This window comes from Sorex fumeus, unplaced genomic scaffold (assembly GCF_029834395.1).
Source record: "Sorex fumeus unplaced genomic scaffold, SorFum_2.1 ptg000072l, whole genome shotgun sequence".
In the NCBI taxonomy this organism is placed as follows: domain Eukaryota; kingdom Metazoa; phylum Chordata; class Mammalia; order Eulipotyphla; family Soricidae; genus Sorex; species Sorex fumeus.
Window position 1 is genome coordinate 53,012,801 of NW_026606129.1, and position 24,291 is coordinate 53,037,091.

At 53.0% G+C, this 24,291-nt stretch overlaps 2 protein-coding genes across 2 annotated transcripts in view; one reads left to right on the top strand and one right to left on the bottom strand.

Annotated features, from left to right (window-relative positions):
• NEK4 (NIMA related kinase 4) overlaps positions 1–2,530 on the bottom strand; it is a 29,921-nt gene extending 27,391 nt beyond the window's left edge. Inside the window, exons 1-2 of the mRNA XM_056129224.1 lie at positions 2,232–2,530; positions 406–672 (exon numbers count right to left, since the gene is read on the bottom strand). Of these exons, the coding sequence (XP_055985199.1) occupies positions 406–672; positions 2,232–2,324 (360 nt within the window). The 5' untranslated portion in view covers positions 2,325–2,530. The remainder of the gene's footprint in view (positions 1–405; positions 673–2,231) is intronic.
• Positions 2,531–8,588: 6,058 nt separating this feature from the next.
• Positions 8,589–23,478, top strand: ITIH1 (inter-alpha-trypsin inhibitor heavy chain 1). The gene is made up of 22 exons (XM_056129727.1): positions 8,589–8,740; positions 8,916–8,936; positions 9,211–9,377; positions 9,689–9,793; positions 10,067–10,229; positions 10,699–10,812; positions 13,205–13,330; positions 13,413–13,529; positions 14,137–14,305; positions 14,397–14,522; positions 15,697–15,878; positions 16,178–16,363; positions 17,231–17,370; positions 18,367–18,521; positions 18,614–18,628; positions 19,573–19,593; positions 20,005–20,091; positions 20,168–20,281; positions 21,418–21,619; positions 22,308–22,480; positions 22,942–23,053; positions 23,234–23,478. Exons 1-22 carry the CDS (start codon positions 8,639–8,641, stop codon positions 23,361–23,363), a joined length of 2,727 nt encoding a protein of 908 aa, XP_055985702.1. The 5' UTR covers positions 8,589–8,638; the 3' UTR covers positions 23,364–23,478.
• Positions 23,479–24,291: the final 813 nt, after the last annotated feature.

Genomic DNA, 24,291 nt, shown 5'->3' on the forward strand with positions numbered 1-24,291 from the left:
ATGAAATTTTGCTTCTTTGTATCTGAGTCACAAAGGTGGTATCAGGGGGTTTCTCCTGGAGGTGTTAGGGGACCTTAAGGTGTCCCAAATAGACCTGCAGTCCAACACAAATTAAAAAGAAAAACGTGGGCGGGGGGGGCGGGGGGCCACACCTGCAGTATTCAGGGCTTTCTCCTGGCTCAGGGATCACTCCTGGCAGGCATCAAAGGATCATCTGGGGTGCCAGGAATCAAACCTAGGTCAGCCAAATGCAAGGCAAGCAACTTCACCACTTTACTATTTCTCCACCAGTTTTCAAAACACATTGTTTTTAAAGTCAGCATTTTGCAAAGCATTTTCCTAAGAGGTCCCCCCTACTCCACCCCGCCCCCTTGGAGTATGTGGGCATCCTGGGAGCCACTGTACCTGCAGAGCCATCGCGATCTGAACAAACCACTCCACCACCTGACTCTCAGGCAGAGGCTGCCCCTTCTGCTCCTTGAGCTTTCTGTACAGATCGCCTCCTTCACAGAAGCCCATGACAATGTACAGCAGACCGTCCCCTCCCTCCCACGACTCCTTGTAGGTCACAATGTTGGGGTGTTTCAGCTGCGACAGGAGCTGGGCTTCTTGCTCAGCAGCTCGCCTCTCTCGGCTGGACGCATTTCGGAGGTTCAGTTTTTTGATGACATACTACAAAGAAAACAAGATTTTGCTATTGTTGTTCTTACAATGTGCAAACCAACAGAGTTTTATAGATTAGGAAGTTGTTAAGGGCTCACCTAAATTTCCTCAAAACCAACTTTCTAGAGCCTGACAGAACCCCTATTCCTTCTGTTATTCATAAAGCAGATTTTGACAAAAAGATTTCTTATTACTAACTGAATTTTTTACAAGTTAGACTTGGAGCCTAGAAGGGGGAGGGGTAGTCACCAAAAAATTATACCTTCCTTTTTTTTCCATTTACAATCACAATGGTGGAAAAGTGAGGTCACGTTAACATTCCATGGGATCAATCATAAAATCTCTGATTGAGGTTTTACACCCTCTAATAGCCCCCTACTATGTGTCTTAAACGAATGATTCGAAAATATACCCACAGACCAACCAACCAGGTCCAAGATATGCATTATTCAAAGGAATCCATGCCCCAATAAGGTGACTGGTTCCCAACATCCCAAAGTATTTCCATTAAAGAAAAAGCACTGTCAGGAGCTGGAGTGAGGAAGTTTACTGAAACTCTTATGCCTGAGCTCGTGTTCCAGCAGCATCCCATCTGAGACATGGCAGAATAAGCCAGAGGTCCTTATAGTGAGGGGAGCATCTCAGCTTGTCGGAGGCAGTCCATCTCTCTTGGTGTCATGAATACTTTTAACAGGGGGCACTCCTAGCAAAGCTCTGTCCCTGCAGCCGAGTGTACATGGAGGCCTCCTCAGGGCCATACCCAACGTTGCTGGTGCCACAGGCTGACACCCAGCAGTGCTGGGGGTGGTCACAAGGTACCAACTCAGGCCTTGCCCCTGCTAGGAATGTGCCCTTCCACGTTCCTACCTGCCTGGGCCCCTCTTCCTGGTGCAATTCTTTAACAGTGCCTCCTATCCTTTTCAAAACTGTTTCAGATTATATACCACATGGTCACCCTATTATTAATAAACCACGTTAAGAACTGGCTCTACATCCTGACTGTGATGAGATCGCGTGCATTAAATCATAGTGACACAGATCGACGTTTCCAAAGAGACTGATGAGACTGGGACAACCGTGATGAACTGAAGAAGAGCAAGCCCCATAGGGCTGGGAGGAGCTGGTGGCCACAATTCAGCTAGACAACGGGGTCCTGGATGGGTGCGATAAAAGCGGGTCGATAAATAAAAGGATGCTATCGCTGGCACCCAGGTGTCCGGCTTGGGTGGCTGGCTAGCGAGTGCTGATGTCACTCGCTGAACTGGGGAACCCTGGCCCGGGCTAAGAACTGGCTTTGAAAGACAGCAGTCTCTAAACGGGGCGTTTGGGGCCCAAAATAACTGGCAGCTATTTATTGCTCCTTAGTAAATAACGGGGTGCTGCTGGGGATGCCAGATCTGGGTGCACCCGGCACAGCCTGTTACCAAGGGGCCTCCGGGGCGCACGTTACTGGGGAACCTGGCCTGGTGCTGGCGCCCCTGCTGGACTTCCCAGGGGTCGTGCCGTCCGAGGTGGGGGTCCCCTTCGGGCCCGCAGCCCCTCCCCCTGCCGCTCCCCGGGCCGCCGACCTGCCTGCCGTCCCGCCGGTGCCTTACGAGCGTCACTTCCCCGTAGCTGCCCCTGCCCACGGGCCGCAGGTAGCAGTAGGCGGCCAGGGGCATGTTCCCGGCGGCGGCAGCGGGCAGAGCGGCGGGAGACCCCGCTCATGCCCGAGAGGCGGCCGTGCGGGCGGCTACACAGGCGGCCTGGCCCCGCGCGAGCTCGGGAGCGCCCGCCACGGCGACGCCGCTGCCATAGCGATCCGGGCCGGCGCGGATGCGCTGCGCATGCGCCGGCCGCCCCGGGAGGCGCCACCACCGAGCCGAGGCGCGGCGAGGCCAGAGCGGGCCCTGCGGAGGGCGGCCGCCATCGAGCGGAGGCGGTCGGGGGCCAGAGCGACTCTCCTCCGCCCGGGCACTTCCGGGTTGCAGGCCACAGGAAAGCGAGCAAGGTTTCCGCTTGCTTGAGTTCTTCTTTTTTTTTTTCTATCAAGTGATTTTTAAATTTTATTTTATGTTTATAAAGTTGCTCATGATATTTGATCACATTTGATATTTGAACACAAATCCCATCTTCCCACCACCATAGAACCATAGTTCTATCCCGCACTCCAGACCCTGCCCCCAAAGCAGAACCGGAATCATTTATTTTGTATTGCTTGTTATGAATAATCCTCCAAAATGATCCCCAAAAAAATGTGTGGAAGAGGAAAATGTGATTGTTGTTTTTCACCCAGGAGCCATTAAGCCCTTCTAGAAGAGCCTGAGTTCTTATTCGCGTTTAAGGGCTTTGCACGTTTTGTTCCTTCTTGCTACAAACGTTTACCGAGCGATTACCTTGTGTCAGTCCAACCAAGTCCCAGCCCTCCTGGAGTGCGTGGTCTAACTGGAAAGGGCAGGGTCACAGACTACATCCAGAATCAGTCTTATTTGCTAATGCATTTCAGTCCATTGAAGATACTGTTACTGAACACTTGAGGTTTGCAGTTTGGGTTAGATTAGTCAATAGATCAAAGGTTAGATTGGTTACTGGGACAGGGAGACAATTTGCAGCACTTTCACCCAGAACAGCCAAGCCATATGGTCTGTTGAAACGGGGGCGCTGGGGCTTGGAAATTGCATCAGCTATACATGGGGGTGGGGTTTGCATGGACACAGCACTTGCTATTGCTTCTTTATTACATGTTCAGAAAATAAAATGGTGTTCTTACCATGCTGGGAAGGCGATGTGAGGGCCATTCACTAGAAGCAGCATTAGGGCCGTTCAGGATAGCTTAATCTCCATAGCACACTCCTATACTGTATGGATGGCTGGAATGAGCAGGTTTTAGTGAACAAGCGCATCGTTCCAACATGGCCTTGCTCGAGGTTTGATCAGAGGACCAGAATAGAGTGTTTTAAGAGCATATAATGTTTGCTGATGCTATCCTCTCCAGCTGACAATATTGGTAGGCTTCAGCTTGCAGTGGGCGCTGAGAACTTCAAAGAATTCCCATGAGGAGTCTATCTAAACTCGCACATTAAGTGACTTGACCAAAGGCCAGCATTGTTTCTAACAGCCTAAGGCATCGCCTATTTCAGCCCTGTCCCAATCCCATTAAAAGGTCTGCCAGTACAAACGCAATAGTTGCCAAAGGGATTGTTCCTGGGTTGCAGCCAAGCCTGTAGTCTCTCTTCTCTAGAGCATTTACCAAATAAGCACATAAATACATGAATGCATAACTTACACTTATAATTCTTTCATCTGTGCATTGAGTGTATATATGTGCATATATGTACATGTGTGTATACATATATATGTGTGTACATATGTATCTCCTAGCATACCAGTGATTTTTCTCAAGAAATATGTCTACCTGGCTGTACTCCTGGATCTCCACTTAGGAGTCATTCCTGGCAAGGCTTGGGAGACCATATCGGGTCCCAGGGATTGAACCCAGATCAGCTGACAGCAAGGCAAGCTCCCTACCTGCTGTTACTATCTTTCCGGCCCCAACTTTTCTATTTAAAAAAATCCAATAAATATTTTTAATTGAATCACTGTGAGTTGTTCATAATTGGGTTTCAGTCATACAACGTTCCAACACCCAGTCAACTTTTCTATTTTCCTGCCTACCTGTCCACTCCTGCTTCCTTTTTCTGAACTCTAATACCCACCCGTACCCTACCAGATTTGAAGTTATCCATGGTTCTGTGTCTGTTCTCTGCTGTTTACCTTCCCCACAACATTTATCATAGTCCTAGATACTTAGAGCCAGCATAGAACAAGGTTAGTGTCCTGCCCTGGAGGCTCAAAATAAATCAAAGTTCTGCCCCCAAGGATCTTACAATGAATCACGAGAATGACCATAATCACCAAATTGACTAAGCAATTACCTTTGCCAATCAGGTCCATGCTGTGTAGCAAATTAATAGACCCAGGCTGGCAGACAGGGAGATTGCCCCCAGCAAGCCTTTCTTTGGTTGAAGTTTGTATTTTGCTTTGGAACTTCACCCAGTACTACGCCATTATTAGCGGTGCTCAGGGAACCATGTGGCACCAGGGACCCAGCCTTCAGCCCTCAGTGAAGGCTGTATGACTTCCTCAGCACTGAGCCAACCTGTTTACTTAAAATCTCAACACTCAGCACTTTATAAGTGAGCAAGGATCAGAGACTCCATCTTGTCCCTCCCATATGTACTTTTTTAACCCCTCATACCCTTTTGGCCTTTGCCCTGTCTCTCAGTCCTAATAGACAAATTCGTTCATGCATTGTATGTCTAATGTTAAACCAGGTCCAGGTATGGATAGAGCTGGGAAGAGCAAACGGCAAACCTTTTGAAAAATAATATTTTTTGTTTGTTTTGGGGCCATACTTGGCAGTGGTTAGGGATTACTCTGGGATTGGGGCTAGAGAGTCACTTCTTGGCAGTGCTTGGGGGACCCAAGTAGAGCTGGGGATTGAATCTAGGCCTCCTGTCTACAAAGCATATGCACTTGCCTTTTGAGTCATCACTCTGGTCTTGAAAAGTTTCTTAAAGGTTACCACGCAGACTGCAGAGATGGGTGTTGTTTAATCAAGTTGTCTCAAAGTTTTAAGAGGCATAGACCATCCTATCTCAGGATTCATTACCCACACTTGCTGGCCTGGACTGCTTTAAGATTCAGGGATTCCCCATCTTCCTTTATTCATGACCACAAGTTCCTTCTAATTTTCTTTCCCATCTAGCTTCCTATAAACCTCTAGCCCTGGGGGCTGGAGAGATAGTAGAAAGGTTAAGGCATTTGCCTAGCTTGTACCTAGGATTTGACCCAATTCCAGTTCCAATACCTCATATGTTTCCCCAACCCCCTCCAGGAGTGATCTCCAAACAGAGAGCCAGGAGTAAGCCCTGAACACTGGAGGGTGTGCCCCTCAGGCCGCCTCAAAAGCTCTAACATCAATCCTGGATTGAGATAATTGGGAGGGTTGAGAAAACTACAAGAAGCCCACCATCTTCTAAGTGCTGAAACCTAACAATCTTTCTTTCGTTTGTTATAAATTTTTTTAAATTTATTTTTCTTTCTTTTTTCTTTTGGGGCCATACCCAACGATGCTCAGGGCTTGCTCCTGTCAATGCATTCTGGGATCATTCTTGGTTGGCTAAGGGGGCCATATGGGATGCTCGGGATCGAACCCAGTTGGCTGCATGCAAGGCAACTGCTCTATTCACTGTACTATCACTCTGGCCCCTTAACTTTTTTTTTATCTTTTTATTTATTTATTTTTTCACATCAACCTAGTCTTTGAGACATGAGTATCGGAACTTGGGTTTAATTAAAAAAAAAAAAGACTTGGAACACAGCAAGTATAAATGGATGAATTGGGGGATAAGGAAAGAATGAGTGAAAAAGTGCCACTCTTCCAGGGAACAGGAAAAAGTCACTGTGTAAGCAGGCTAAGATTGGGGGTGGGTGGGGGTTGCAGGAAGAGTGGACTCTAGGGGCAGAGTGGAAGGAACAGTTGTTCTAGTGAGAGAAGAGTGCTTAGACTTCTTGGAAATGTGGTGGATTTGGTGTGTGCATTTGAACCAGAAAGACAATCAGAGATTAAAGGAGACATCAGCTAGGTATGTAGAATGGGGGGAGGCGGGGTTCAGATGCCACCAGGTCCGCTGGCTTACATGCTTCGATGGATGGTGGTGGCCTTCATTGGGATGGATGACATAGGGGAATATGGGACTTGGTGAGCGCGTGCAGGAGGAGGAAAATGTCATGGCTTCAGTTTAGATAATATCTGACTGAGGGGTTCTAAGCAAACCACTGAGGGTATTTGGCTGTGTGGTTAGAGGTGTCCCCGAGCTCAATCCTCAGTAACCTCGGCTATGTTCAGTTCACTCATCCACCACCTCCCACTTTCATGGGGTGAAACAGCCTAGTCTCATCTGTGTCAGGCCAACAATGACAGCACCCATCTTTGGGGATTAGTGATGAGCAGCAAATCAATTAGGACCTAAACGATGCTGAGAAGTGGTCTGGACATTGGTCACATTTCACTCTCTCTGTGTTCTTCCTCCTCTCCCCAATTCACACAAGTCTGCTTCTCGCACCTTCTATGGAGCAGACATGGTACTAGCCTTCTGATAACCCCAGTCTTGATCTTGCCACACCACTGCTCAAAATATCTCCAGTGTTTTCATCTAAAAATACTGCTTGCCATCAGACCTATGCTAGTTGATCCCAAACCATACCCAGCCTTTTCCTCAACCTTCTTTGTGAGATCTTGCTTCCAAGACAGACAACTGCATCTTCCCCTCAGTGCTCTTCCTATTCTCCCACCTACATTTCTCTCCCTCCGTTTCCCAGCCCTCTTCCCAAGTATGTTCCAGTTTCCTCTCTCACGAACCTTCTCCCAAGCCTTGTGGGAATTGAGACCTTCCAGATTTCTGTGGTTCTTTCATGCTGCTTGCCAGCTTCTGGCCCCTACTGGGATTCGCTGAGTTTGCTAAAACTTCAGCACAAGGAACCCAGAATCACATTCACATTTCTTCATTGTGGCATAAAATCTGACTCTGCACCCAACCTACCCAGGGCTTGGTCAATAAGGTTCCTGGAAATCAACAGAACCAAAGCATACAGCTTCATGTCGATCCATCTCTTCTTCCAACGGGCCAGAAAGCAGGTCAGAAGGTCGCTCTTTCCTGAGAACAATAAACCCTTTCCTGGAAGCAGCTGCATGAGACAAAGTTTGGGACAAGCAAACAAATCAAAACGGCCACTTGGCCCCCAACACACACACACACAACTCCCTCTGGGTCCCAGGGTGGGTTGACCAGGGGCTCTCTGCCCAGTGTCCATGGGGGACTGATAAGGTTGAGGCATCACAAGAGAAGAAACTTCAGATCAAGGGTGGGGGCACAGCTGAAGGGACTTTGCCTCTGCCCCTTTGTTCCTACTAATACAGAGGCCGTTTTTGTCACTGAAGGATAGACTGGTGTGGAAACCTTGTAGATATGGGCCTGAATCCATCCTTGTTCTGCCACTTTCTGTGAGACCAATGTTCAAGGTATGCCATGGGGAGATTGGGCAGCTGAGAGTCAGGGGCTGGAACAATAGTACAGTGGGTTGGGAGTTTGCCTTGTATGCTCCCAACCTGGGTTCGACCCCCAGCATCCCATATGGTCCCCTGAACACAGACAGTCAGGAGTAATTACAGAGCCAGGAGTGACCCCTGAACATGGCCAGGTGTGGCCCCCAAACAAAAACAAAACAAACTAAAAAACAACTGAGAGCCCTGTGTGGCACATAGCCGGTTCTCCACGGAGACACTAGATATTCGTCCCTTTTGTCTGCCCTTCATCTCTGCCCAGGTGCAGGAATCATAAAACTTCTATTCTTTATAGGTCTAGGAGAGAAGGTTCCAAGAGACGAAGCAACTGTCCTAAAGCAAGGCTCACTATTCCACAGACCCAGGCCTGCCCGCCCCGCACTGGCAGAGCTGCTGCTAGGGCTGGTGCCCTCAAAAACATGGTGGGACAAACATCTTAAGCAGTGTCTTCTCCACCACCCCCACTGAAAGTGGGACTGGCTGAAAAGCTTGCTGTTGCTTGAAGGATTATGCGAGTAGCATCTCACCAAGGGTATAAATTCATTTCTCACAAGGGCTGTGTACCACACCTCATAGCACCTCTGCTGTTGTCCCTGTCAGATGCAGGATTAGACTAGACTTGGGGTCTTCACAGTACCTGTTGGCCGAGTGCACTTCTGTTCACAGGGACCCACCTAAGAGCTTAACATGTGGGAAATCCCTCCACGGGGAAAGCTCTCACTGCCCATTCTTGCTTGATCCCCTAAATTATAACATTTGCCTTCCTCTTGTCTAATGTTTAATCCATGTTTATCAAGACCTGCATTGATTAATGGTCTGAGCAAAGTGACCAGATAGTGCCACAGGACCTATGAGCTTCTAAACTACGCCATGGGCCTCCGGGATCTGCTGTGCCTGTCCCTGGCCTCCCTCCTGGCCCTACAGGCCATGTTTACTTGGGGCTTAGCCCCACACCAGCCCAAAGGCAACAAGGTATGTGGGTAAACCCTCAGGGCAGAGGTGGAAAGTTAGGTCTGGGTGCAACCCAAGGCAGGGACTTAGGACCTGACAGATAGGGTCACCTTCCCATGAAAGAGATGAGAGCAGGGGTACATGCAAGGGTCCCCCTTATATCTCACGCTAACACTTGTCCTGGTTTGTTTTACAGAAGCGACAGACTGTGGACACGGTGAGTGAGCGGGGCCTCTGCTATAGCCTTGTTTTCCCTTGGCCTTTGGGGGTATACCCTTTGTTCATGTTCAAGGCGGGAGGCTCCCTTCTTCCCCAAAATGGGGCCTCTCCTCCACTTTATGCTCCCACCCACTCCCTGCGCAGAATGGGTCTTCCAAAAATTTTGGCTGCTTCAGGCACTTTGCCTCGGAGCAGGGTCAGAGCCAGACAGGACACGGAGGCTGGCTCAGAGGCCCTGTCCCAGTCCATAAACCTCTCATATCTTACTTCAGACCGTGGATGGGGTGATCATCCGGAGTTTGAAAGTCAACTGCAAAGTCACCTCTCGCTTTGCCCATTATGTCATCACCAGCCAAGTGGTCAACAATGCCGACGAGGCCAAGGAAATAGCCTTCGATGTGGAGATTCCCAAGACGGCCTTCATCAGTGACTTTGCCATGTGCGTGCCTGGCACGGTGCCCATCCCTCCCTAAAGTGCCCAGTCACCAGGCACTGCCCCAGTGAGCAGCTCAGAGTAGGGGCCGGTGGGTGGACCTCTGTGGGGATGAAGTAGCCCTGCTGGGGGCTGTCCTCTGCTCTCCACTTGGAGCTGAGATCTCTGAAGGCTCCATGGTGTGGTTTGGTCTGGGGTCCACGGCCCACGGGAGGTGCCCTCTCGACAGATCCCCCAACACAGGGCCTTCTTGGGGCTGGGAGCCTCTGCAGGAAGTCTGGGTGGGTTGTTCCCCTGAGGCATTTCCCTCCCCACAGCACGTCAGATGGAACATCATTTGTTGGGAACATAAAGGACAAAACCCTTGCGTGGAAGCAATACCGGAAGGCAGCCGTCTCAGGAGAGAATTCTGGCCTTGTCAGGTGAGTTTAGGAACCTGCTGGTTTGGCCAGAGCAGAGCTGGCAGGGAGCGGAGTTCCCTGACCCAAAAGCACTGGACTGGGTGTTGACTTCCCCATCTCCCAGAGACAAGGCCCATCCGTGGGCTCTACTAGACCATCCAGTGAAGAGGGTCAAAGGAAGTCATGAACCGTGTTGAAGAGAGGAATGGGTTCCATGGGACAGGCTTTAGGGGACAAGGACTGCCCCTCAGCTCACTCATGTTGGTCTGCTGTTGCCTCTGGGGGCATGCTCAGGACTTCTGGGAGAACCATGGAGCAATTCACCATCCACATCACCGTGGGGCCCCGCAGCAAGGCCACGTTCCAACTGACCTATGAGGAGCTGCTGAAGCGGAACCTCATGCAGTACGACATAGTCATCAAAGTCAAGCCCAAGCAGCTAGTGCATCACTTTGAGGTACACCAGGACGACTGAGCATGGGGGCCTGAGCGCCTGGGCCAAAGGGCTTGGTAGGCTTGCAGTTCACAAAATCTTTTGCCTCCTCCCCCATTCAGAGCCTTATCCTGTTCAGCTGTTAAATGGGTGTTGGGAAGTTGGGAGGTCCTATGTGCCTTAGGGTTGCCAGAGGATCCTGAGAGATTGTGAATGTTCAGCTAGTTTGGGAGTAAGAGAGCCTGAGGCAACCCCAGGGGCTGAGCCGTTATTGATACCACAGTGGTGGCCAAGTTGTGGCACTGACGTTTGTTCGTTTGTCCGGCATCCACCCGTGTTGTGGGAGTTGAGTCCCCATGATGGGCCTGGCCTTGTGCTGAAGCTGACTGGGTGCTGCCCATAGTCAGTCACCAGGTCTCATGTTTTCTTGGGGCTGAGGCTTGCTAATGTCCCCCATGGGCACCTGGTTTCAGAATTTGCTTCAATGCTACAGATTGACGTGGACATCTTTGAGCCCCAAGGGATCAGCAAGCTGGAAGCCCAGGCCCCCTTCCTCCCCAAGGAACTGGCCAATCAACTCATCAAGAAGTCCTTCTCAGGGAAAAAGGTGCGTGCAGGTCGCTGGGTGCTGGGTTTTCTCTCTTTTGAAGAGGCCTCCTTCCCACCTGTGCTGTGCCACTAAAGCTACACCCAGTGGTGCTCAGGGAGTCATGCCATGCCATAGGGACCGAACTGAGGCAAGTACAAGGCAAATCCTTGACCTCTGAACCATCTCTGGCTCTCCACTGAGATTTCTTGACTGGCCCAACTCCTGGAACATTTGAATTTGGTCCAGGATTGATGCCTGGGATGCCGTTTTGCTGAGGAGGGAGAGAGACAGTGAGTAGTTTGTAGGTTGGACTCCCAGGGGAACTTGCACTCCCAGCTCTTCAGCAACTCAGTCAAGTCCTGCAGGCTGATGCTGGCCTACCCTTGCTCCCGATGTGGGGCTACATGGACTCAATGAGCTTCTATTGTGCCTGAACCTCAGTTTCCTGTTTGCATGTCTCACACCCTTGGGAAAACTTTCGGGGAAAGAGGGGGCACAGGAGCAAACCTCCGAAGTTGCTGTGGCTGGCATGTCGAGCGCCAGTGTTCTTGGGAAGGAAAGGAAGTCGCCCCACCCTTGCACTCATCCTCGTTTGCAGACATTCTGGATGTCTCCTGCCTCCCTCCTCCCAGGGCTCAGAGGAAGGATATGGGCCCGGTGCTAGGAGCAAACCTTTTAGCACCACCTACCTTAGGGAGTGATTCCACAACAGCTCGCTTCGAAGAAATGATTCTCGGGGTCAGAGGGGTAGTACCACTGCCTTGCGTGAAGCAAACCCCAGTTTTATCCCTGCCATCCCATGGTCCCCGGAATACCACGAGATATGACTCCCCACAGAGCTCGGGGTAGCCCCTGAACACTGCCGGGTGTAGCTACCCCGCTCAAAAGAAACAATTCTAGTTTTAAAAGGTTTCTTTCTAAAATACAACATCCACTAGTGGACCCGGAAGATATGGGTCTTTGTTTTCCTGACAATTCAAGCTATTGTTTTGCTTTTATTTCTTTATTGTTGTTGTTGTTGAACATATTTTACTTTTATTGTTGCCATTGCTGGTTTTTTTTAGAGGGTCAGATCTGGCAGAGCGCAGGGGCTACTGCCAATGGTGCTCGAGAAACTGCAGTTTTGGGGATAGAACTTCGAGTCTTGTGTACTATGCCCTTTCAGCCACCCCCACCCCCAGCTCATATATTCTTGTTTAACAAACACAAAGGGGCAACTCGGGTTTGTTCTGCCACTTCTCAGCATCTGGGCAGTGAGGGGACCCACTAGACTCATTTCTGTGTTCATGCATACCCACCCCCCGCCCTCCCCACACTTATAAAGTAAAAGTAAAGGCCCTCCCGTTGATCGTCGATTTGCTCGAGCGGGCCCAGTAACGTCTCCATTGGAGACTTTGTTGTTACTGTGTCTGGCATATCGAATACTCTCGGTAGCTTGCCGGGCTCTCCGAGAGGGGCGGAGGAATCGAACTCGGGTCGGCCATGTTGGCCGCTTGTAAGGCGAACGCCCTACCCGCTGTGCTATCGCTCCAGCCCACACTTATATCCCCACTTATACACACATACCCGTATCCCCCCACACCTATACTGCCCACTCATAAACAGCCTCTCACACTCACACACACACTCATACTCCCCACTCATACATACCCATATCCCCCATCCTCACGTAAACCCATGTCTCCCTACACATACACAACCATGCCACTCACACACACACTTGTACCCCTACATACACACACTCACACACACCCATTCCCACACACATACACACACCTTTGTACACACACCTGTGCCTTCCACTCATACACAGCTGTACCTCCCACACTCACGTACACACCCAAACCCCGTCACACTCACACACACTCATATCCCCTCACACACACCCCCACATCCACACACATACACACAGACACATACACATCCATACCCCATACTCACACCCTCCACACCCACATACCCACATACACTCCCCCCACACACTCATATACACCCATACCCCCATGCTCATCCCCCCACATACACAACACACATACACACACGCATACCCCTACATACACATACTCACACACACTTATATATGCCTGTGCCCTCTATTCATAGACGGCTGTGCCTCACACACTCACATACACACCCAAACCCCCACACTCACACACACACTCATACCCCCTCACACATACACCCATACCCACACACATACACACAGACACACTCTCATGCACACCCATATCCCATACTCACCCCACCATACCCACATACCCACATACACTGCCACACACACTCATACACACCCATACCCCCATGCTCACACCTCCCCACACACATACACCACACACACACACACACACACACCTTCGCAAGCATCCTGTCTGCAGCCACAATCTCCAGCAGTGCCTTCCTCCATGCACAGGGCCATGTGTTTTTCCGCCCCACGGTGAGCCAGCAGCAGTCCTGCCCCACCTGCTCCACCTCCTTGATGAACGGAGACTTCCGGGTGACCTACGATGTCCACCGAGACAAGACTTGCAACCTCCTAGTGAGTCTGCGCGCCTGGTGAAGAGCCCGAGGGTGAGTGGGGCGGCTTCTCGAGTGGCCTCACCCCTCTCTGTGTGTTTCAGGTCGCCAATAATTACTTTGCCCACTTCTTTGCTCCCCAAAACCTCACAAACCTGAACAAGAACTTGGTTTTTGTGATTGACATCAGCACCTCCATGGAAGGCCAGAAAGTGAAGCAGGTACACGTGTCCTTCAACGACTCACCCAGCAAAGGGTCTTGGTCCCATCACCCACCCCAGGCTGGTGCTGCTGCCAGAGTCGAGGCTGGGAGCTTCTGCTCGTGGTCAGAGTCAGGCGACTGAGCAAGGAGTGCTCATGTCCAGGGGTCTGTAATCACCCGGCACCATGCACAGCACGAGCCAGTGCGTTCACTTCTCCTACAGCCAAAGGGAAGCCCCAGACCCAGGCAGAGAACTCAGAAGCTGAGGCCTTCCCTGGAAGATCTGGGATGAGCGGGGTCTTGGTGTAGGAGCTGGCAGCAGGCCGTGCCACTGCCCGCAGCACCTTGGGGGCCCTGTCTGTGGTATACAGAAACCACAGTGGGAGCTACAGCACCCTGGGATCCTCTTTTTGCACCCCACCCCTCTCAAACTCCTGGTCATTTCCTCTCCTCACCCCAGGTTGTCCCTTGCCTTCTCTGTCCTCCTTATCAGTTTGCAGATTCCAGGGGTGCTTGTCTTCTCTTGGCTATCCTGTCTAGCCCCTCCCCCCAGCTTATCCATTCTGTACCCCTGTGGTGGTCTCGGGAATCTGCCCCTCAGCCCTATTCCTCTTCTGTCCTTGCAGACCAAGGAGGCGCTCCTGAAAATCCTGGGGGACATGCGTCCAGATGACTACTTTGACCTGGTCCTCTTCGGGACGGACGTGCAAGTGTGGCGTGACTCGCTGGTGCGGGCCTCCGCGGCCAACCTGGAGGCGGCTCGGGACTTCGTGAGACGCTTCTCCCTGGCTGGGGGTGAGGGCAGGGCCTCGGGGACAGCGTCCCCCCTCACCTGCCTCTGTGCCCTGCAGAGCGGGCAGGCACCTCTCATCTCTCTCCTCTGCAGCCACAAACCTGAACGGAGGTTTGATCTGGGGAATCAACATCTTGAACCGGGCACAGGTCAACCACCCAGAGCTGCGCAACCACGCACCCATTCTCATCATGCTGACCGACGGGGAGCCCACTGAGGGTGAGGCCCGGGGCTCCCGCTGGGCGCTGCTGCTGTGGTACCCAAACAGGCAGGCAGGACCAGGGCAGTACCACTGGGGATGTTGCTGGGACAAGTTCTGATCTAGTCTGGAAAGTTCTCCGCTGTGCTGCTTGTGCCTGGTGTCCTGTTCGGCCACGTTTCTGGAGGACCTGGGGTTGCACAGGGCCAGGCCAAGCAGGAGGATTGCTAGGTTGAGCTTAATAAACTCCGTTCAGGGGTCAGAAAAATGGTTCAATGAGCTGAGCATACGTTGCATGAACAAGGCCCAGGAGGCTGCCAGCCCTACATGGTCCCCCTTTGCTGCCCCACCAAAAATAAGTAAATCAACAATCTCTTCAGTACACACTTTGATTTAAGCACAGGACTAGGGACTAGGGACTAAGGAAAGATGCCAAGAAAGCAAAAGGTCTCGCTTTGAAGGAAGCCAGGATCCACTGGGGCTGGCAGATAGAAGAGACGGTGCTCTGCTCAGGGCATTCAAGGAGAGGGGACCACAGGGCTAGGGACAAGGACAGTCTGAGCAGAAATGGCCCCATAAAACCTCTAGCAAGAGGTCAGCTTGAGCAAAAATGAGGTGTATGAAGGGCCGGAGTGATAGTACAGTGGGTAGGGCATTTGCCTTTCATGTAGCCGAACCAGGTTCTATCCCCAGCAACCTATATGGTGCCCTAAACCCCACCAGGAGTGATCCCTGAGTGCAGAGCCAGGAGCAAGTCATACTATTTCTGGGTATGGTCCACAAACAAACAAACGAACAAGGTGTGTGCCAGCCGGTCCAGAAGCTTGGTATGGCCCCAGTACCTCCCTTCCCCCATCACCACAAGCCTGAGAAGCACCAGCCAGGGCCAGGCTGAGCTTTGTTGGGAGGGACCCTTAGGGGAAAGCGAGTGTGCACTGGCAGAGCCCATGCAGGAACTGCAGGCAAGAGCAGAAGGTGGAAAGTCATCAGGGACTTGGGGCTACAGCCAGGAACTGCAGGCAGGCTAATAGCGGAATCAGGCAGAGGGAGGCCAGCCCGGGGTCAGGCAATGGCCAGAGTTGGGGCAGAAGTGGACAGAGTTCAGATGAGATCCCTGGCTCCCATGGGGGGCACCGTGTCCCCAACTCCCTGCTTGTGAGCCGGTAGCTGGTCAACCAGGGTATGTGGCTGTAGGGGTCACGGACCGTTCCCAGATCCTCCAGAACGTCCGCAATGCCATAAGGGGCAAGTTTCCACTCTACAACCTGGGCTTTGGCCAAAACGTTGACTTCACCTTCTTGGATGTCATGTCCATGGAGAACAATGGACGGGCCAAGAGAATCTTCGAGGATCATGACGCCACACAGCAGCTGCAGGTCTGCTTCCTTCCCACCCACCCCCACCCCCAATCCTCATAATGCCCTGAGACGCCCCCAATGCTCCTCACCCTGCCAGAAAGCCCTGCCTGGGTAGCGTTTGCCCTCCAGCCTAGAGAGCAGACAGAGCTCTTCGGCATAAGCACCAGGAGTTGGAATCCTGAACCTGTGATGCCATCTGTAGAATGAGGACCCCAAAACGCCCCACCTGGGGAGAAGGTTTGCCCTCAGAGGCCACGTGCCTCACCCTCTCTGAGGCTGCGCTCTTCCAGCTACGTCCCCTCTCTTCCCCGCTGCAGGGTTTCTACAACCAAGTGGCCAACCCCCTACTGATGGACGTGGAACTGCAGTACCCGCAGGATGCCATCTCTGAGCTGACCCAGCACCGTCATAAGCAGTATTACGAGGGCTCAGAGATCGTGGTGGCTGGCCGCATTGCGGACCACAAGCTTGGCAGCTTCAAGGCGGATGTGCTGGCCCGTGGGGTAAACAGTGACTGCAGAGAGTGGAGAGGCTGGGCTGCACCCAGAGGTTCCCAGTAACTATGGTGTTGGGCTGGGAGGTGACACAGGGTTGGAGCGCTCAACTCGCATGTAGGAGCCGGGGGTTCTCACTTCGCATGGTGCCCCAAGCCTCAGGTCCACACTATCTCCCACCTGCTCCTGGGAGTCTCTCCCTCGACTAGTGCCCTCACCCCTACAAAGAGGTCACACACATGCCAGACCCTTGGGGCTTTGAGTGGGGGAGAGCTGAGTGGGCCCTGGCTCCACACTGATGCTCCACACTGATTGGCCATGTGACCTTGAGGCAATGACTCTAGTTTCTAAGGTCAGCCTCAGCTTCTTTTTCTGTACCATAGGGACAATGCTGTTGGAAAGCCGTGTGGAGGAAGTAGAATAACTCATGATGGGTGCACAACGTCTGGTGCATGGGGTGTGCTCAGAGGTGGCCCCTGTTATTGCTCTGGGGGAGAGAAGGCACCTTGATGTGCTGTGACAAGTGGATGGGGTCCACCAGAAACATGTGGAGGAGGGAAGCATGAGAACAGCTCCTTGGTGGATGCTATTTGGTATTTGTTGGCAGCCCCCAGAATCATTCCAGTTGGAGAGGGCCTGGACTTCCATTGCCAGGTCAATGGGCCCACGCAATGCAGCTCCTAGGGTGCTTAGCAAGCTGGTGGAGAATTAATAAATGAATGAAGGGAAGGTCAGGAAGAGTGGGGGTGGGGAGAGGAGGTGGTGGTGAGGAGGAAAAAGTTGCAGACATCAGCTGTGGGGTCCACTGAAGCCTCCAGCACCGGCTGGCATCTGCACTTTCCTGGTACAAGGCCTATCTCCTGTCTCAACCCTCAGGAAGGCCAACAGTTCAAGACCACGTGCCTTGTGGACGAGGAGGAGATGAAGAGACTGCTGCGAGAGCGTGGTCACATGCTGGAGAACCACGTTGAGCGCCTCTGGGCCTATCTCACCATCCAGGAGTTGCTGGCCAAGTGGTATGAGCCTGCTGGCTGCCCGTGGTGGGCACCATCCTCCCATACATCTCCCACCCCTGGGCCTTCGGACAGACGATCTGAGCTTCCAGGGGTGGTTCTGGGCCTGTGGAGAGTGCTAGTAGGTCAGAGTCAGTAGGTCAGTGTCGGTCTTCCTTGAGTTAATATCAACCAGTTAGTCAACAGCGGGGGCAAGCCCTAGGGTGCTGGGAAGTTAACGTTTATTCCACTGAGCTGCTGCTGTGTGTGTGTGCGTGTGCGTGTGTGTGTGATGTGTGTGTGCGTGCGAGCGTGCATGCGCGCGCGCGCGTGTGTGTGTGTGTGTGTGTGTGTGTGTGTGTGTGTTGGGGATTCCTTATACTGTGGGCTTCTATGTCAAGACTGTTCATTTTGGAGGCTGGAGCGATAGCACAGCGGATAGGGCATTTGCCTTGCATGTGGCCGACCCAGGTTCAATTTCCAGCATCCCATATGGTCCCCAGAGCACCACCAGGAGTAATTCCTGAGTGCATGAGCCAGGAGTAACCCCTGTGCGTCGCCAGGTGTGACCCAAAATTAAAAAAATAAAAAAAAAGACTTCATTTTGTCTTGGGGGTAGGGAAGGGCACACCCAGCTGTGCTGGGAGGAGGTGGGGACCATGGTGTGCTGGGGATCAAACCCAGCGTTCCTGCATGCAAGGAGTTATCCTCCTCCTAGGACATCCATTTAACCTGCACAAGATGCTGAGGAATTTCCTCCTTATCCCCATTGAACAGATGAGTAAACCGAGGGCTCAGAGAGGTTCGACCACAGCTATTCAGGACTCTCTGTCTTTTGAGACATATCTCTGGTTTTTTTCGGAGGGAACCCTTAGGTTAGGAGGCCCTTGAAGTCAGCCACCGCGCAGGAAAAGGGAGGCTTTGTGTGCATGGGCCGGGTGGGTGAGGGAGGGAGGAAAGGATGAGCAAGTGGGAGCTGTTGTCATCCAGTGTGGGGCTGGAGCAAACCTCTGCTTGCAGGAAGATGTTAGAAGGGGAGGAGAAGGCCAATCTTTCTGCCAAGATCCTGCAGATGTCACTGAAATACCAGTTTGTGACTCCGCTGACGTCCATGACCATCCGGGGTCTGGCTGACAAGGACGGTCTAGAGCCCGTGATTGACAAGCCTGCAGAAGGTACGGGCGGGTGCAGCAGAGGGGGCTGAAGCCTGGGAGGCTTCAGAGCCCGCCCTCTAGACCTTAATTCTCCTCCTTTTTCTCCCCTCCAGATGACCTGCCCATGGGTGAGTTTTTATTTTATCAATTAAATATTTGCTTTAATTTTGAATAAGTCATGACAATCATTACAAAATTATAAAGTGTTTTTGATCACTCTAGATACCCATAACAGAAAATACAGACAAGCCATAGAACGACAACGATCAGAAAGATGTTTATGCTTTTTTTGGGGGGGGGGGAACACCAGTGTCAAATACATAGAAGTAATACATTTAAAAATCACAAAGACAACACTGGGAAAGAAAATGGCTTCCTGTTGCTTTTGAACTTACATATCAAACCATCTCTATATAAATCAAGACCAAGTGAGCCTTGTCGTGGCAATGTGAAGTATCAGTGCACATAATTCATCCCTGATAGAACAATTATATGTTCGCATGATTAGACGCCAAGAGAACCTTCACCAAAATCAATATTCACTTAGGACACAAACTTAGCAATTTATTATTTTTAAAAAATGTTTTATTCTTGTAAACTTCGCAATTTAGGAAAGAGTTTAACTCTGTTGGTTTTTAAGAGGGGCTTCATGTGTCGTACCTGTGATGCCCTGCCCCCCTCCACCCCCCCTCTTCCCTGCCCTCCTCCACCCCCCCATTCTTCTTCTCAGTCCTCCTCCCCTCTCCTTCATCCCCTCCTCCCCTCCATTTTTCTCCTCTGTGTGGTTTCATCCTGTCCCCCTCATGCCCTTGCTCACCTCAGCACAGACTGGTGGCTGCTTCTGTGTGTTTGGGGAGACCTTGTACAACCAGAACCCCCGCCCCCGCCCCTGCCACTTCAAACCGCCACCACACACACCACATGCCTCCTCTATGTGGGCAAATGTGTCCCAGGAGGCTGGGGTCCCTGGGGAGGGGGGCGGCTCTGGGCACTTGGGAACCGTGCACTGGCCTTTTGTGGTGGTGGTGGTGGTGGTGGGGGTGACACCGTGCTCTGTCATTGTCCTTTACAGAGATGCAGGGACCCCGCAAGAGTAAGTGACCCTCAACCCCGTGCAGAGTGACCTCTACCCCACACCTCGCTGTCCCCAGGCCTGAGCCCTCAGTTAGACCCCCTGAGGCTCTGCCCTATTTTCCTGATGAGTTGCCAAGTCCCAGGCTTGCTTCCTCTGCTCCTGCTCTCCTCTTGCCTCTCCCTGGGGCTTTCCAGAAGGTGCCCCTGAAACGGGCCTGGTCTCCCCATGCTCATGCCTGCAGTCACCAGGTTCCCATGGAGGGGAGGTTTGACCAACCGGGGTTCACGCCTCTGTTCCCACGCCCCAAGAGGCGTGAAGGCCTTTGGTGCACCCCTGCCTTCTGGCTTCTGAGGGAGAGTGTCCGAGAAGGGGCCTGTAGCCAAGGGAAGACCCTGCCACCTGCTCCTAAAAGCTGCTCACTCTCGTCAGCCTTCGTGCTGTCCTCGTCCGTCTCACAGCCTGCCCAGGGAAGCTCCAGCTTTAATCACCAGCAGCTGCCAAATCGAGTGACCGGAGGTGAGTCCCCGGGAGGGCCTGGGATGCCCTGGTTGGCTGAGCCCCCCTGTCTAACAGACTCCCTCTCTGTCTCCAGTGGACACTGATCCCCATTTCATCATCCATGTGCCCCAGAAAGAAGACCCCCTGTGCTTCAACATCAATGATGAGCCTGGGGTGATCCTGAACCTGGTTCAGGACCTCGACACAGGTAAGGCATCCTCAGACCCTCCCCTTGCCCACCTGTGCATCCGAACCCTGGCTGGGCTCTGCTGGCATCCTTGTCTGCTGCCCGGGTGAGGGCCCACAGCAGGGCCACAGCCACTATCCATGTAGGGACCCATGCCTGCTTTAAAGTCCTTGAAATTATTTATTTCTACTAAATGGTTCATCTGTCAATACAAAAATTAACTTTTAAAAAGTTTTTGAAATTCTTAACAGTTTGTAAACAAAAGGCCTTTATCTCATTCTCTCATTCTCTCTCATTATCTCTCATTCTCTCTTATACTCTCTCTCTCTCATTGTCTCTTTCTCATTCTTTTTTTCATTCTCTCTCATTCTCTTTCTCTCTCCCATTCCGCCCCCCCCCCCTCAAAAAGGTTTTGTAGGATAGGTTTGGGCCACACACTGTGCTAGGGCTACTCCCAGCTCTGCTCCTGAGGTCCCTCAGCTGGTGCTTGGGGGGAACACGCAGTGCCACAATTGTATTTGAGTGGGCGATGTCCAAATCAAGTGCCTGACCCACTGTACTCTCTCTTGGGCCCTTCATTTTCATTTTGGGCTGAGTCTTGCCTCCATTTCTATGGGCCAGCAGGCCTGAGGGCTTCTCCCATCAGCATTCCTGGGGCAGGGAATGAAACCGACTCCCCTTCATCACTCTGTTTCTCACAGTCCAGTCAGAACAGCTGCAAATGCTCACTGAGTACCCTCTAGGGCCAAGGCAGGGTAGAAACCGAGACAAACTCCTGCTGCCCTGGAGTCCAGGGAAGGAAGGCCAGCTCCTTTGCACAGGGCTATTGCTGAGCCCATACGGTTATGTTGCTGCTAAGATAGGGAGGGGTTTGGGGGCTGGCTCAGATCCCTTGTGCAACTGTAGCACCTCCTGTGACCTGAGGCACCCAGAGGAGTGGGCCCAGCCCCAGCAGGAGGGGGGGGGGGGGCGGAGGCGGGGGGGGGGGGGGGATGGGAGGAAGGTCCAGGAAACTCTCTGAAAGCTGCCAGACAGCTTGGCTCTGAGCAGGCAGGCAGGATGGGTGGGGGGCTAGCGAGAGATGCACCCCCTTACACACACACACACACACACACACACACACACACACACACACATCACCTCTCCCTGTGCTGCAGGCTTCTCAGTGAACGGGCAGCTCATTGGCCAGACGGCCCAGAGCCCTGGGCAGCACAAAGGCACCTACTTTGGGCGACTGGGCATCGCGAACCCAGCCACGGGCTTTCAGTTGGAAGTGACGCCCCAGAACATCACTCTGAACCCCCGCTCTGGGGGGCCTGTGTTCTTCTGGAAGGACCAGGCTTCTCTGCGGCAGGACGGGTGAGTGGGCCAGGTGGGGCGGGCCCTGAGCAGTGCCAGCAGGGGACATGCAAGTGGGCTTTGGGTGGGCCATGCAGATGTGTGGAATTTGTGGTTCCCCCACTCCCAGCTCCTCAGCTCTGGGTCACGTGCTCTGCACCTGGCTACCTGGCCGCCCGCATCCTGGCTCCCTCCTGCTAGAGCTCTCTGGGTGATCCACTCAGTGCCTGTCACGAGGTGCCTCGTCTTATCTTCCTTCCACAAACCCGGCTGAGTCCCAGAACCCAGGCGTGGGCAGCTCCAGGGAGAGTGGGTAGAGTCCAGTGTGGGGGGCACAGGGGCCGAGTTGGGGTCAGAGCACACACTCAGGGGGAGACGGTTGGACTCCAGTGCCCGCCCTGCCATTCACCGGCTGCGGGACGTGGGCTAGTGGCCGATCCTCTCTGGGCCCCGGTTCTTGCAGGATCCGTGAGGGCAGAGTGAGGCAGCTGGCGTGGAGGGGTGGTGCCCGGCTTTGCGCCCCTTGTCACATCCCTCCAGATGGAAGCCCCAGACACACCGGGCCCACGTGGGGAAGAGCACGGTGCTGGCCGTACCCGACTGCTTAGAATGGGGCTGCAGGGTTTCAGAGCTGTTCCCAGAGGACATGGCTGTAGAACGGGGAGGACATATGCAGCCATGTTGTCCTCTTGGCCTCCTGGTCCTGCAGGGCGGTGGTGACCATCAACAGGAAGAGGAACGTTCTGGTGTCTGTGGAGGATGGGGGCACCTTTGAGGTGATGCTACACCGCGTGTGGAAGCCAAGCGCTGCCCACCAGGATTTCCTGGGTTTCTACGTGCTGGAGAGTCACAGAATGTCAGCGCGGACACACGGGCTGCTGGGTGGGTTGGAACCAGTGGGCTACTGAGGGGTCAGCTCTGCGGCTGTGCCCCAGAACGACTGCCCTGCCACAGGGCCTCTGAGGCTCAGAGTGCCAACAGGGGGGTCATCCTGGTGTGGGTCCTGCTCCTCAGAAAGGCAGAAAGTGTCCCAGTTAGCAAAGTCCCAGTGGTTCCTGAGCCCTCTGAGGGCCTGGCCTGGGGCCACACATTTGAGACTTCCTGTGGTGCCCCTGTCTCTGGCCTTCAAACCTCTTTCCACCTTTGGAGTTGATAAGATAGGAGGTTAAAACCACCTGGCCACGGTTGTTGTGTCCCTGTAGCAGGTGAATGGAAAAGAGGCTGAGGAGGACAAAACTGATTGGAAGGAGGCCCGGACGTGCTTAGGGGGGCACAAGCCCCCCCTGAGTGCCAGGCAGGAGACAGGCCCCCAGGTGACTGGTGCCTCCGGCTTGCCTTTCCAGGACAGTTCTTCCAGCCCCTGGATTATAAAGTATCTGATCCCCACCCAGGCTCTGACCCCACCAAGACAGATGCCACCATGGAGGTGAAGAACCACCGGCTGACTGTCACCAGGTGGGTGGACACCAGGAAGAACCTCCCCAATTCCTGCTACTGGAGCCCCCTACCCTTGGCGAAGGACTTCCACTAGCTGTCACTGGGTGTGGGGACTTGGGGATAGGGGTGTCTTTCTGGGGAGGTGCCACCCTGCTGGATCCGAAACATGAGTCCAGTCTTCTTGTCTCTCTCTCCCAGGGGTTTGCAAAAGGACTTCAGCCGGGACCCCCGACGTGGGGTCCCAGTGACCTGCTGGTTTGTGCACAACAACGGGGCAGGGCTGATTGACGGTGTCTACACTGACTACATCGTCCCTGACATCTTCTGAGCCCCCTGACCAGCATCATCCTCCCTTGGGGCCATGGCAGAGTGGGCGGGCAGCCTCCTGTACCCTGCCCAAGCCAGCCCTGTGTAAAGAGCAGCAACATCCAGTAAAGAGCTTGCGCACAGCCCCAGTCTGGTTGCCTTTGGGAAGGGGGTGCCAGGGTGGCAAGGAGACAGCCCAAGAGGCTGCCCCTCAGAAGGCCCTGGAATTACAGCGGACCCAGGATGGTGGAGCAGGCATGCAGCGAATGGGCCAAGACCACTCACCTCAGGTGCCTGCACAGTGGGGGGCAACTGAGGCTATGGCATTTATTTCAGAGTTCTTGAGAAGCAGCCCAGCGGGGATTTGAAGCTGCTGCTTCAAATGAAGTCGATGTCTGTCCTGGTGACCCCATACGGTCAGGCAGCGAGGCAGAGAGTGACAGGCCCCAGCAGGGAGGGTTGGCTCTGGACATTCAGAAGCATCGTTTAGGGGAGGGCTGGGAAGTGTCTGTAGAACTGGACTCCTAAAGTGGTTCCCCAGGAGCTGGAGGCAGACCCCGCTGAGTCAGGGCCGCCTCCTCCATCAGCCCCTCCATCTCCCAGCTGGGGGCTTGCACTCTCTAGACATTATTTTCTTGTGGAGACCACCTGGAGGTTTTCATTTGAGAAATGACAGCACCTAAGGGGAAGTGAGTTTCAGAGGCATTGTGTAGTTGGACCACAATTCATGGGTGAGGCTTCAGCTGAGCCTGCATTAACACAGATAAGTGGGCTAAGCAGAGGGGAAGGAAAAGAAAAGAGAAGCAAAGAATTGGTTATCAGAAATCATGACTGTAAGTTGCTGGGATAGTGTCTGGCAGCTGTGATTTTAGAGGAGTCCCCACTTCTCACCCAGGAGTTCAGGATCACGTCCTGGAGGTGCCTTTCCTGAGGTCATCTTAGGGTCCAGT